This window comes from Trachypithecus francoisi, unplaced genomic scaffold (genome assembly GCF_009764315.1).
Source record: "Trachypithecus francoisi isolate TF-2019V2 unplaced genomic scaffold, Tfra_2.0 Lachesis_group2, whole genome shotgun sequence".
Taxonomy (NCBI): Eukaryota; Metazoa; Chordata; class Mammalia; order Primates; family Cercopithecidae; genus Trachypithecus; species Trachypithecus francoisi.
Genome location: NW_022681465.1, coordinates 106,872,072 through 106,887,118, shown reverse-complemented (window position 1 = coordinate 106,887,118; position 15,047 = coordinate 106,872,072). Strand labels below are relative to the sequence as shown.

General features: G+C 45.7%; 1 protein-coding gene across 2 annotated transcripts in view; it reads right to left on the bottom strand.

Moving 5' to 3' along the window:
- The window catches only part of IQGAP2 (IQ motif containing GTPase activating protein 2), a 315,690-nt gene extending 305,521 nt beyond the window's left edge, over positions 1-10,169 (bottom strand). The window contains exon 1 of one of the 2 annotated variants that reach the window (XM_033179907.1): positions 9,824-10,169. In XM_033179907.1, coding sequence (XP_033035798.1) covers positions 9,824-9,869 — 46 coding nt within the window. In that variant the 5' untranslated portion in view covers positions 9,870-10,169. Of the gene's footprint in view, positions 1-8,891; positions 8,994-9,823 lie in introns of those variants that run through there. The other variant, XM_033179908.1, reaches the window with a different exon arrangement.
- Between the last annotated feature and the right edge of the window lie 4,878 nt (positions 10,170-15,047).

The window sequence follows — 15,047 nt, the reverse complement described above, 5'->3', positions numbered from 1 at the left end:
TAAAAATTGTGAATGAATAAATGAATGAATGAAAAACACTTTAAGGTGTCCTGGAAGGAAAAAGAAAAAAAATGGAGGAGAACATCTACGAATTCTTACTGTCCAGCTCCCCACCTCCTACTCCCAGGGATTAGAAGCCCAGAATTTCCAGGCTTGGAGTTCCCTTTCTTACACAAAAAGGTTCCCTGTTCACCCAGCCTTCCCAATGGCTCCTAAAAGCCTCACTTCCAGCTGAAATCCCTGGAAAGCTAACTCTGCTTTATCTCTAGTCAGTGGAGATTTTAAACTTTTCCATTTGTTTTAGTCTGTTTTGTGCTGCTATTACAGAATACCTGAGACTGGGTCATTTATGAGGAACAGAAATCTGTTTCCACACAGTTCTGGAGGATAGGATGTCCAAGGTTGAGGGGCCTGCATCTGGTGAGAGCCTTCTTACAGCACCGTAACATGGCAAAAGGCATCGCATGGGTGAAAGAGAGAAAAGGAGCCTGACCTCATCCTTTTACCGAACTCACTCACAATAACAACATTAACCCATTCACGAGGGCAGAACTCTGGTGGCCTAATCGCCACTCATTAGGCTCCACCTCCCAATACTACTGCATTCCCCAATGTTCCAACACAGGAACTTTGGGGAATACATTCAAACCACAGCACCTTCCAAATCACATTTGTTTCCCAGAAGAAAGAAAAGCAAACTTAAAGCCATACCAAAATTAATTCTATAAAATAAACACGAACCTGTAAAGTAATCAAGGCCTGGGTTAGTATGTGGTTTACAAATCAAACATTCAAGAGATACTGTAAATAAAGAGTTCCATAATATACCCATGTGTTTTCACTTACTTTACAAAAACTTGTAAGCACTGTGAAGAGTAACTATATATCCAGAAATGCCTCTTTACCCTTCTGATGCCCTAGTGCATCAGAATCAACTGCAGGGCCTATTAAAACTCAGACTGCCAGCCCCGCCACAGAGTTTCTGATTTGGCACGTCTGAGTGGGGCCTGGGCATCTGCCTTTCCAACAAGTTCTCAGGAGATGCTCTGCTGCTGCTACTGCTGCTGCTGCTCCAGAGACTGCTCTTTGAAAACCACTGCATTTACTAAATAAACAGCTGTCAGCTCCTCTTAGGCACCTTGGCAAGAAGAAGTCATACATAATACGCAATTATAAAATTAAAGGACGGTCCAATTAGAGCTTAGTAAAATCCCACAGAAAGTCTAAGTGAAAGTTCCTCAGGCAATTGCCAATGAATTGGAAACACAGTCTAAGTCATTCTTCGAGAAAACTGGGATGCTGGACATTGCAGGACCGTAAATCAGTGAAATCTGACCGTAAATCAGTGAAAACATTGCCACAATTAATGGAGAGAATGAGAGAAAATGAGGTGAGAGAAACCCTACCCCCTAGAGAATTCAGTTGTCAAGATCCTTGTCCTGCTCTAAGCAGGACTCGTTTCCTTACCTGTTCTCAGAGAATTCACCCATGCTCAGCAAAACTCTCTGGCAAAGCTGTTCATCCAAAAGACATGACCAAACCCAGAAGCATAGGGAAGAGGCCGCTGAGCAGCCGGCAGAGAGGGCACCAAATGCTCACATCCCTACGTCTCACCACACCTGCCTCCCCTGTCACTCACTTCACTGGGCCACTCACCCATGTCTCTAGTGAAAAGTTCAGGGTGTTTTTTTTTTTTTTTTGAAAAAACCATCTCAAAGAACAAGAAGATACTTGTGAGGAGTTGCATCAGGTGACTCTCCTCAGGACAGCTGCAATTGTCCTTTATTGCCTATATAAATAGAAGATTCCACAGTACAAATATACTAGCATGCGTTTCAGGTTTTCCTCTGACCTTCCTCAAGGTCATTTCAAATTTACAACTTTCATGAAGCCCTCCCGTTGCCCCCATCCAAATCCATCCTTCTCATATCTTCTCTTCCACAGAACTTTTGGAAGGGCACTAAAAGTATAAGCATTTTTACTTGTCACCCAGATTCTCTGGTAAGCTGTCAGCAGCTAAGTGGTGTTTCATTCATCACAATATTTTGCTAGTATTAAGTGCTCAATTAATTGAAACAATTACAATTTGTTTAGCATTATGTGCCAGGAACCACATCAGCCACCTCTATAGATATATCATTTCCACACACCCTCTCAAGGTACAGGAGAAAACCCCAAGGCTACTGAGGCAGGCAATGGAAGTCAGAATTCAAACCCACCTCTATTCAACTCCAAAGCTTTTGCCATTTTATCAACACCATACTACTTCTCAAGAGAAAAAAATAAAATAGAGCAGTAAGGTGACAAAGTATAAGCTCACAGGTCGGCCACACTACTGCAAGTTTCTACTTGATTTCTCAACAATCCCAGACTTTAAGGTATGGGCAGTGTATGCAATAAAGTAGGTTTTACAGATTATCCTATTTGCAATCACTGGGGCACATGTCACTATATTATTATGGAAAAGCCTTTCACTTCAGCACCTCACAGTAAGAGATGGGATGTTTCTAAGTATACATAAAATATATGATGAAGCTTGGATGTACTCTATAAAAAGCCCATGTAAGGCTGGGCACGGTGGCTCATGCCTGTAATAGCAGCACTTTGGGAGGCTGAGGAAGGCAGATCATTTGATCTCAGGAGTTCGAGACCAGCCTGGCCAATGTGATGAAAACCCATCTCTACCAAAAATACAAAAATTAGCTGGGCATGGTGGTACATGCCTATAATCCCAGCTACTCAGGAGGGTAAAGCATGAGAATTGCTAGAACCTGGGAGGCAGAGGTTGCAGTGAGCTGAGATCATGCCACTGCACTCTAGCCTGGGTGACAGAGCGAGACTCTGTCTGGGAAGAAGAAAAAAAAAAAAAAGCCCATGTATTCTATGCTGTTTCTTGGCTGGGGAGGGGGGGCGCGGAATTCAGCAGCAAAATCAACTTTATGCATCTATTTATAAATCAGCACACTATCCAATGGCCACAAGTTTTTTTGTGTTTTTTGTTTTGTTTTGTTTTGTTTTAGAGATGGAGGTCTCACGGGGTGGGGTGGCTCATGCCTGTAATCCTAGCACTTTGGGAGGCTGAGCCAGGCGGATCACTTGAGGTAGGAAGTTCGAGACCAGCCTGACCACCACGGTGAAACCCCATCTCTACTAAAACATGCAAAAATTAGCTGGGTGTGGTGGTGCATGCCTGTGGTCCCAGCTACTTGGGAGGCTGAGGTGGGAGAATCACTTGAACCCAGGAGGCAGAGGTTGCAGTGAGCCCAGATCTCACCACAGCACTTCAGCACTTCAGCCTGGGCAACATAGTGGAACTCCATCTCAAAAAATAAATAAATAAATAAATAAGAGAGACTGGGTTCAGGCAAGGGGGTGGGGGGCACAGCGCAGATCTCACTATGTTGCCTAGGCTGGAGAGCTGTGGCTATTCACAGGTGTAATCACAGGTGTGATCCTCCTGCCTTAGCCTCCCAAGCAGCTGTAACTACAGGTGTATACCACCACATCCAGCATAAATAGCTAGAGGTTTCTGTATCTTGAGAGAATCATGACAAACTCCTGAAACACATAGAAGGGGTGAACATTTATGATTCAGGGGCAGCAAACTGGCAACAGTCAATGGGGAAAGCCTCCAGGATCTGACAGTGCTGCTTCCAAGTTCCCCTGCCACCAGCTAGCAGGGTGGCCTTGACACAGTACTAGGGGTTTAAGCTTCTTTGTAAAATGGAAAACCACTGGCCCTCTCAAAGGCCATAATGAGCTGATGATAACAGTAACACACAAAAAGCACCCAGCCCTTGGTAAGTTCACAAACATTTGTTGCATATCCCATATTAAACTGCCTGCCCTGTAGGACTTACCTGACCCTATCAAATCAGATGTTGAGTGGCCTTTGTTTCTCTTTTAGTTACCATGAAGACATGGTAAGCATTAGATCTGTTTGTATACTAGCTTTTTTTTTTTTTTTTTTGTGAGATAAGAGTCTCGCTGTGTCGCCCAGGCTGGAGTGCAGTGGCGTGATCTTGGCTTATTGCAACCTCTGCCTCCCGGGTTCAAGGCTTTCCCCTGCTTGGGATTCCCCTATTTGGGATTCTTCTGCCTCAGCCTCCCAAGTAGCTGGGATTACAGGCGTGCACTTCCACACCAGGCTAATTTTTGTATTTTTCGTAGAGACGAGGTTTCACTATGCTGCCTAGGCTAGTCTTGAACTCGTGACTACATATGATCCACCTGCCTTGGCTTCCCAAAGTCCTGGGATTACAGGCGTGAGCCACATGCCCAGCTTTTAAACAGAAGGGACTATTAAAAAGCTTGTGTAGGGCCGGGCGCGGTGGCTCAAGCCTGTAATCCCAGCACTTTGGGAGGCCGAGGCGGGCGGATCACGAGGTCAGGAGATCGAGACCATCCTGGCTAACACTGTGAAACCCCGTCTCTACTAAAAAATACAAAAAACTAGCCAGGCGAGGTGGCGGGCGCCTGTAGTCCCAGCTACTCCGGAGGCTGAGTCAGGAAAATGGCCTAAACCCGGGAGGCGAAGCTTGCAGTGAGCTGAGATCCGGCCACTGCACTCCAGCCCGGGCAACAGAGCAAGACTCCGTCTCAAAAAAAAATAAAAAATAAAAAATAGGCCGGGCGCGGTGGCTCAAGCCTGTAATCCCAGCACTTTGGGAGGCCGAGACGGGCGGATCACGAGGTCAGGAGATCGAGACCATCCTGGCTAACATGGTGAAACCCCGTCTCTACTAAAAAATACAAAAAACTAGCCGGGCGACATGGCGGGCGCCTGTAGTCCCAGCTGCTTGGGAGGCTGAGGCAGGAGAATGGCGTAAACCCAGGAGGCGGAGCTTGCAGTGAGCTGAGACCGGCCACTGCACTCCAGCCTGGCGGCAGAGCGAGACTCCGTCTCAAAAAAAATAAAAAATAGGCCGGGCGCGGTGGCTCAAGCCTGTAATCCCAGCACTTTGGGAGGCCGAGACGGGCGGATCACGAGGTCAGGAGATCGAGACCATCCTGGCTAACATGGTGAAACCCCGTCTCTACTAAAAAATACAAAAAACTAGCCGGGCGACATGGCGGGCGCCTGTAGTCCCAGCTGCTTGGGAGGCTGAGGCAGGAGAATGGCGTAAACCCAGGAGGCGGAGCTTGCAGTGAGCTGAGACCCGGCCACTGCACTCCAGCCTGGGCGGCAGAGCGAGACTCCGTCTCAAAAAAAAAAATAAATAAAAATAAAAAATAAAAAATAAAAAGCTTGTGTAGTGAGAGGGTAGACGGCAATAGTAAGTCATTGGCTCCCTAGAGAAAAAGGAGTTAACTAACACCCCAAATAACACTAAATTCTAAAACAAACTCAGTATTAGAAGCTTAAACTCTCCTAAACAAGTCATTCTGGCTAACAGCATGTATAATTAAAGTTAAAAGCACACTAAAATAACACTTTAGCTGTTGACCTTAAAGATGCTTTTGAAAAGCTCAACCAAAACACGAGCATATGAGGGAGCAGCTCGACTTTTTGTCTACTGAAGACAGCATCACAAGATAAGGCTGTATATACCCTTCTGTGGTTCAAATGAAAGCACTGATAGGATGTTACAGCTGAGCTACGCTAAATACAGACTTATTCAATCCCCTTTTACACAACTACGTTTAACTACTTCAGAACTTAAATTTCATCTCAGACTGGTCATTGTAGATGGATAAGTTTAGTTGCACTGACCAACCCAAAACTCCAGTCTCCAGGTAACTTAGTAACATCACCATTCAGACAAGAGCAGAGAGCAGTACTCAAAAGCTCACAGTATCAGGCCAGGTGTGGTGGCTCACATCTGTAATCCCAGCACTTTGGGAGGCTGAAGAGGGAGGATTGCTTGAGCCCAGCAGCTGGAGACCAGCCTGGGCAACATGGCAAAACCCCATCTCTACAAAAAAATATAAAAATTAGTTGGGTGTGGTGATGTGTACCTGTAGTACCAGCTACTCAGGAGAGTGAGGTGGGAGGACAGCTTGAGGCTGGGAAGTTTGAGGCTGCAGGGAGCCATGCACTCCAGCCTGGGTGAGAGAGCAAGATCCTGCCTCAAAATAAATAAATAAATAAAAAACAAATAAATGAATAAATAAAAAATAAAAAATAAAAAAATGCTCGACCAGAATCTTTCTCAACTTCCCCTTCCCCGCCCCCACAACAGGCTGGACTTAGGTTGCACTTTTTAAAAGAAGCAAACGGTGAAACATTGATCCCCATTTTTTTGTACAATGTATCTCATGAAAGGAAGTCTCTAAATCTTGTAAAGGGTAGAAAACCACAGTTCTTGCCTATGCAATCATTAGAGATCCACTGTAGTCACTTAAGTGTTGATTGTGTTATCAGTGGTAAGTGAAGTCATCTGCCTAGTCACAAACCCCTCTTTTGCTCTCGCTGGTGTTTTTAATTCTCAAGTAACTGAAACAAAACTTATGACAGTTCATGGCAGCAATGTGTTTTCAGAATTAATTTGGCAGATACATCATAATCCATTACAACAACACAAGTTATTTGCAAATCACACCTAAGCATAAGTGTCATCTTAATTTGGTTGAGTACAGAAAAATACAATATATGCAATATATAGTATATACTATGTCTATGTCTGCATTAGTTTAAACAGCTCCTACTATCACTTCCTTCTTCCACCTCCTCCCTTCAGAATTGTGTGACTGAATTGTTTCAGCTTTGTTTGTAGTATTAACATTATACAAAAATAACTTTACAGATTGCAGGAAGATGTGGCCAACAATAGCGGAAATTAAATAGAAAATAGTCTATTTAATTTCAATCCAGTGCTCTTGTGTGCAAATTAGGGCGACTTCAGCAATCTTGCATCTGTCAGAAACCTGAGAAGAGTCAGAGGTCTCATGGAGAACTCATTAAGAAATCCCTCAAGTACAATTTATTATGTGGCCTATTTACAGACCCTCAGCCTGGTACAGAGGAGAAAGACCATAACAGCCTGAGCTGAGTTAATTTAGTTACTTTGTATAAGAACTACTGAATTAAATGATGATTCAAGTGGGTAGGAGAGAGAGCAGAACAGAAGCTCAGACCCAAAATAAGCAATAGCTGGCTTAATTCAAACTACCAAAAACTTGTGTTTAAAGCCCAGTCTCAAACATCTTATACTCAGAACGTTCAGCACTAGAACTGAAATTACAATGTATTGCTACTTTATTTTTAAATGCTAGGGATAACGCCAGTTATAATTTGAGGTTTTACTGAACCTGTACTTACCAAACCAATAAACAAGAAAAAGCACAGCCCTAGAACACAACAGAGCAAGGACAATCCTGTTATCCTTCCCTAGCCTTCCCAAGAAGAACTCACAGCACTATTTTCAGTCTCATGTTGATAGGTTCAGAAAGCCAACAACCACCAGAAATTACACTAACACACCAAATAGCCCTCTTTTGCATGAATAGGCAATGTTAGGTAATGCCTATTAACACCAAAATCTATTCTGCTAGATATCATGTTCTGAATACACTGAAAATACACCATTCATAAACCAAAATTATAAAAGTGTTCATTTTGTGGCCGGGCGAGGTGGCTCAAGCCTGTAATCCCAGCACTTTGGGAGGCCGAGACGGGCGGATCACGAGGTCAGGAGATCGAGACCCTCCTGGCTAATACGGTGAAACCCTGTCTCTACTTAAAAATACAAAAAACTAGCCGGGCGACGAGGCGGGCGCCTGTAGTCCCAGCTACTCGGGAGGCTGAGGCAGGAGAATGGCATAAACCCGGGAGGCGGAGCTTGCAGTGAGCTGAGATCCGGCCACTGCACTCCAGCCTGGGTGGCAGAGCAAGACTCCGTCTCAAAAAAAAAAAAAAAAATGTTCATTTTAATGACATAACTGTCACATTAAAGCCTTCATATTTCAGAGTGACAAGAAAGTCTGGAAACATAGGCAAATATTTTCCATTTTTGACAGTGTTAAGTGACCAATGAACGCCAGCACTTGATGAGCGCAGGGAAAGTAACCGGGAGTGATTCCAACAAGATGGCACCCACCCCCTTACACCATATTGGTGAGGAAAGCTGGATGAAGATTTCCAAAGAAAGCAGCCCTGTGAACTGGGCTTCAGGCTTGCCAGATCTGGACTCCCTCGATAGCTTCTCCTGGAGTGCACTTAAAACACAGATTTATTCCGTGAAAATCAAGCAGCATCACAGATGCACATGCAGGGACTGACAGAAATGCTGCATTCATGTACCACATTCACGGAAATTTTGCACTATCTATTGTTAATGAGGGCCGACATTAATCATGTGACAGCAAGAAATCATTTGCTCATGTAGATTCACCTAGTTTACAGAAGTTTGTGGTTATCTTACCATTTGACACAGTGAAGCCACCATACGTTCTGAGAGCTTGTCACATTAAAGTACTTCCACCAACCTAAGGTTGGCACTGCAAACACTGAATGAGAACAGCATTCCTCCTTGAACCCAATGAGTTCTGCTGTCTGTGTGGTTTACTAAAAGGCAAAAAGCTGGGTCCCACCTGAGGCTGGCACTGCAAACACTGAATGAGCACAGTGTTCCTCCTTGAACCCAAGAGGCTCTGCTGTCTGTGTGGTTTACCAAAAGGCAAAAAGTTGGGTCTCAGTCAACCGCTGAATGCATTAGAGTACAGAGGCTGTAGTCCTCAGGCCTCCCCCTCACTGCAAGGGTAACACAGGAAAGATAACCTCCCATCTTCAACACGCCAGCGGGGAGGAGGCGAAAGAACCTACACAAGTTGAGCAGCCCTTTTTCAGTTAAGCAAGTCAGTGGCCCTAAGCACCATCCAAAACCACACACACACACACACACACACAACACCCTGCTGAAGGTATCACCACCTTAACCCAAAGCTGGTACCTCTGCCACCAAGGCCAGCCTGGGCAAAGATTAACCTGTGGTCTTCGGCCTTGGGTTCACTGACAGGGCCACCTTGGGGAGACAGCGGGCCAACTTTCTGTTTGTTTTAAAGGAAATGCTTCCTGGCACATGTTTAGGACTCTGAACTCTGCACATGAAGCCACGTGGTTAGTGTTAATCTGGCTCCATCCACTCACGATCGGCCAAAGCAACCTCTTTCTGAAGGCAGCCCCTGGCTGGGTAATCGACACCATCTCGTTCAAGTCACGCGGGCTCCCACCGGATTCCCCGGAGCCTAGTGCCGCGTCCTCTCCACACAGCAATCCTCCCATGCGAGGGCAGCGGGGAGGAAAGGGGTTGGGGAGTTTCAGCAAGGAGGGACTCACACCTGTGAGGCCAATGGCTCTAGCGGCTCAGGTGAAGTCCGAGGGCGCGGGACAGGAGGAGACGCCCGCCCTTCCAGTCAAGCCGACTTTGCACTAGCAGAGTGCGCCGGCGCCCTATTTGTGGTGCCCACCTGTAGCCACAGCAAACAAACTTTTCCCCCTTTCTGGGTTGGAAGAATCCGGTGCCTTACGCCACCCCCTGGCCCAAGCCGGTGGCGGTCCGGAGCTCCGCGGACTCCTCACCTGATACCCCTAAAACCCCAACCTGGTCTGTCCCAGAGCGCAACCCCCGCACTGCCCGCGCACCCATTTGGGGTATGCAGAGTGGAGGGTCTGGGTTGCCAGCTGGATATTAGGAATGGGGGGAGCGGGGGGACGCGGTTCACTTCCCTTTGCAACTCCAGCTCCCTACTTTGCCAGCCGCGCAGCCGCTGCCTTTCAGTTCCCTCTGCGCCGCGCAACCAGCTCCTTCGGCTTCTCCAACGCCGTCCTCTGGGAGGGAGCTCCCCAAGGCCAGCCGGAACCCCGCGCGCCCGGCGCACTTACAGCCATAGCGGGGTCTCTGCAGCGACGGCAGCTCTTCGCGGGGCATTCTGCGCGGCTCCGGGGGCCCGCCCGGGGCGCGCCCCCCGCGGCTCCCCTCGCTGGCCAGGCTCGCGGGCTCTGCGCCCCGCTGGCGCGCTCGGATCCCGCCTCTCGCCGACTTCCCGGGGCCGCCCGAAGATCTGCGACCTGCTCCCTCGGTGCTCTCTCGCCAGCGCCAGCCGCGGCCGCCGTGCGCTGACACTGGAGTAAAAGTGAACTCTCCTCCCTCGCTCCCTGGCCGGCCGCCGCCGCCTCCCGCAGCAGGTTTCCTTTCTCCTCCAGCCAGGCCCCGTTATTCACCGCGGTGGGAGCGCGCGCCGAGACACAGCGACCCCTACCGCGTGCCGGCCGCAGCGCCCAGGCCGCGTGGATCCGCCCCTTCTCCCTCTGGGGAGAGGGAAGGGGCCGAGAGGGACGCTGGGCCGGGACCCCCTGCAGCTGGGGCCCCAGCACAGCTGGCGGCTTGGGGGTGGCGGCCGCCCGCCTTATTTCTCGCTTCTGGAGCGTTTCGAGGGTGGAAGTGAACCAATGCGGAGAAGTGCAAGAAAAACCGCAGAAGTCACAGGCAGCCCTGCGTGTCCGGGGTGTTGCTCAGTTACTGAGGGACAAACAGCGCGGTTCCTTTTCCTCTGGGGAGATTTCACGTTGACTTTTGTTCGTCTTCGTTTTTTTTTTTTTTCTTTTTGTTTTGTTTGTTTGTTTGTTTTTTGCTTCGAAACTTGCTTCTGTCACTTTTTGTCTACAAAATAACAGGGTTCCCCTTATGACAAGAAACTGAGTGTATGTGTGCTGGAGGAACAACATAACCCAAGCAAGCACTCAAAACACAACTGCGAGTCATCCCCCTCCCTCCGATCACCTTGTGCCCGCCCCCACCCCAATGAGCAGAGCCTTCGCTCAAGCCCAGCTGGGGTCGCAAGCCACAGAAACCTTTTCCGGCTAAGCTTTTAAGGAAATTAAACTGCATGTGGCTGTTTTGAAATTGGGGTTTTCATGCGGTCGCCAGAAGCTATTTTTCTCTTTGTGCCTCAGCGTGATAAAATCTGGAGGGAATGCGGGACGCTTCTGTATCTGTGCCCTCACCTGTTTGACAATTGTGAAATGTGTAGGTGACCCGATAACAGGAAAAACAAACTGAGGGAGGGCGATAAGAAATTATTTAGAGCCGGGCGCGGTGGCTCACGCCTGTAATCCCAGCAGTTTGTGAAGCCGAGGCACAAGGATCCCTTGAGCCCAAGAGTTCTAGACCAGCCTGGACAACATCGCAAGACCCCGTCTCTACAAAAAAATGAAAACATAAAAATTAGCCGGGCGTGGTGGGTGCCCCTGCCGTCCCAGCTACTCAGGAAGCTGAGGTGGGAGGATTGCTTGAGCCCGGGAGGACGAGGCTGCTGTGGGTTGTGATTGCACCACTGCACTCAAGCCTGGGTGACAGTGCAAGACCCTCGGGGGGAAAAAAAAAGAAGGAAAAATTATTTCGCTAAGGAAATGGTGGCATAGTGACACGAATCATTTTTTATTATGCAAGGATACAGAGGATGACTAGCTGTTTTCCATTTCAGATAGGAGACGCAGTCTTTCTCAAACTTGTTGAAACTCACATACTTGGGCCCCACCCTCAGAATTTCCAACTCAATGGGTCTGGGCTGGGGCTCATGAATTTGCATTTCTAATTTCTAGCATAGTGCCAGGTGATGCTGACACTGCAGAGCGTGCTTAGAGTGGCTCTGTGAGTAGTAGATGCACACAGGGATGTAAACTGTACACAGGGAACTCAATTCAGACAGGATAGCAAAACAATTATTTTTCCCCTGATGGCATTAGATTCTCACCTGTTTGGAATGGAATGTATTGGGTTTTCCTTTCTTAAAAAGCAGATGCCTCTCAGTATAAGAACAATTAAAAGGCAAAATGGCCACATTTGAGGCACAGAACCCTGTCAATCGATATTCACCTGGAGGAGAAATGTGAAAGGCAATTTTCCTGCATGTCAGGAGATGCTGAATTAAATGATGTCTAAAGTTCATTCCATCTCTGTTGTTCCATTTGTCAAGTGTTAACAATTAAATACTTAACACATACCAATTTTCTTATAAGCGTATGACTTAGAGACCAAATAAATGATTAGTCTATATATTTAGAGGTGGGCAGAAAATCACTGTAAACTAAAATGGTCCAGGAAGGTGATAGGGTTTGAAAGTATGGCTTGAAGTGGAAGTGTGGTAAAAGCTGGATGGAGAGCATCCAAGGGAAAGAGACAATGAGGTGGAGCACAAGGCTGGGTTGGAGCTGGATTGGTTGGACTGGATTGGAGCCGTGAAGCTGTTATCAGGTTGTGGAGGGCCCTCAGTGTCCTGCTAAGAGGACTGGAGATTATCATAGAAACATTCAAGAGATCTTAAAGGTTTTGAGTATGGAAGCTGCAGAATGCAAGGGAGTTTAGCAGGTCATAGGATAGGTTGGGATGGAACAACTTGGAGATGTTGATGCCCCGTGGAAGGGGTCTGGACAGAGATTGAAGAGAGAGGTAAGAAGAGCCTCCATGAGGCTGACGTCAGTAAGGGAGATGAAGGGGGTGTTTTAATATACTCAAGTTGGTGCCATCAACATGTATAGATATTACACACACTAACAAGTAGATTAAGTAGAGTAAATATCTGTTAATAGTAGAAAGTGAAGGTTAAAGTATAAATAGGTGATTGGGAGGGCAGTAGTTCTAATTTCATGTTCTAGCTGCTCAGCTCTTTGAAGAATCTGAGGTGGCTTCAAGGCCCTGTCATGGGTAATGTTTTTATGAAGAAGTTTAAACACTAAGATGAAACTGGAAAGCCAAATGCTCTTGTTATTTTGCAAGTGCTAACATTAATCATGGGCATTTTGGTCTGCACTCATTGGGTAACAATACTGTCTCACAGGTCACTTCATCTCAGCATCTCAGAAAAGAAATTTGTCTTCAGAATGCTGGACTATTTTAGGGTTTGACATTAGAGAATGATTCAAATAGGTACAAGGCAATGTGTCAGCTTACTTTGCCATCTGATTGAGCTTGCAATAATATTAGAAACAAAAATGAAGGCCATCTAGTGAAAAACATTTTTCTTTTTTTTTTTTTTTTTTTTTTGAGGCGGAGTCTCGCTCTGTCGCCCGGACTGGAGTGCAGTGGCCGGATCTCAGCTCACTGCAAGCTCCGCCTCCCGGGTTCACGCCATTCTCCTGCCTCAGCCTCCCGAGTAGCTGGGACTACAGGCACCCGCCACTTCGCCCGGCTAGTTTTTGTATTTTTAGTAGAGATGGGGTTTCACCGTGTTAGCCAGGATGGTCTCGATCTCCTGACCTCGTGATCCGCCCGTCTCGGCCTCCCAAAGTGCTGGGATTACAGGCTTGAGCCACCGCGCCCGGCCCGAAAAACATTTTTCAAGAAGGCAAGAGAGTTTTTTTAATTTAATGTAAAATAAAAACAACACTAATAAACCACTAGACATGCTGAAACAATTTTTAAGCAATATTATTTTTAAAAATTATTGTTTTTAAGGCCCATCTGTTTTCTTTTGACAAGTTGAAATAAAGGTGTTTGGGAAAATGCAGTTTTTAAAATAACAGATTATATCAAGAGCATCAAAAGGGAAAAAAAAGTATGTCTCAGTAAAAGTCTTAACACACTTTAATATTCTATTTGCCTTTGAGATGACTTGGTTATTTTCCAATAATATCACATTATTGATCAATGTTACATGCATACCCAAAATAGTGACTGTTGCCAGAAGTGAGAAATGAGGAAATCATAGGAAAGAAATTATTCAAGCCTTTTTCAAAGTACTGGGAGCACTTGGATTATTAAAATTTTCTAACTTGCTCCCATTTCCAGAAAAAGACAGATACTGAAAAGAAATAGAAAGTACACTTTATTGCAAAGGAGACTCCTATGTCTAAAAAGAAAACTGTTACAGTCCAACTTCAAATTTACAAAAAAATTAAAAAGAATCAGAAATGAATGAAACAATCAGTGTTTGTATTTTTTAGTAGGGATGGGGTTTCACCATGTTGGCCAGGCTGGTGTCAAACTCCTGACCTCAAGTGATACACCCGTGTCTGTCTCCCCAAAGTACTGGGATTACAGGCATGAACCACCACGCCAGGCCGAATTCAAGCTTCTTGACAACTGGAACTTGGGGTCTAATTCAACATTACTGTGTGTCCAGGATGTGTAGCAATGCCTGGCATGTAGTAGCTGCTCAATTATTTTGTGGCACTCATGAATTTACTATGATAAATTATATGCACCAGTCAATATACTAGAAATAGTTGTTACTTTCATTCCAGTAACAACTCTGGAAAGAAGATGGAGATATCCTTATTTAACAGTAAAGCAACAGACTCATAGAGACAGGTAGTACATGGCAGAGCTGGGTTTATCTGAGTCCACACAGTTTCCCCAACAGAAACCAATAAATTGAACTACAATTTTCAACATTTTCACCTTTTACCAAATACATGTTATCTATTCCTAGGTGAACACTAAAGGACCTACTACAAATGACTCCAAGTTACCATCATCTATTTGCCATTACAAAAAACTAGGACCCTGGGGTCCATTTTGTGTCCAGGCAATAGTTCTGATTATAGATTTATTGCTAATCCGTTATAGTTCCTTATTGGTCTTCTATGCATGAATGAGACAAAATCTGAATGGTGCTTACTAAAGGGCTCTCTACTACATACCTGTAAAGTTGTTCTGAATCAATGTTTTAAAATCATTTATGCTTTCCCGTTGACCACACTCCAAGTATACTTTATTTTAATCTCGGATTGATCTATCTTTAGCAGTAGTTCATTGTTCTAGCTTTAATCTTCCCTGCCTGACACATTTCCTTCTAGAAGATTTTGTATTAATTGATTGATGACAGAGAAACTTCTAGATGACCTATGAGAGCTTGGATATTTTGAATAAAGCCTCACAATTTAACAGGGAATGACAATGAAAACACGCATTAGGTGCCAAAAATGTTTAACAAGTGTGGGGAATTGGGAACTCTCATAGAGTGTTAAGGGGGGGTGTAACTTTGAGCAACCATTTCAAGGAATAAGTTAGTCATCTCTAGTTAGAGTAAAGATGTACATTTCATGAAACCTAGCAACTTCACATCTATTAAGGTACTCTAGTGAAACTCCCACATACAGGAGGACA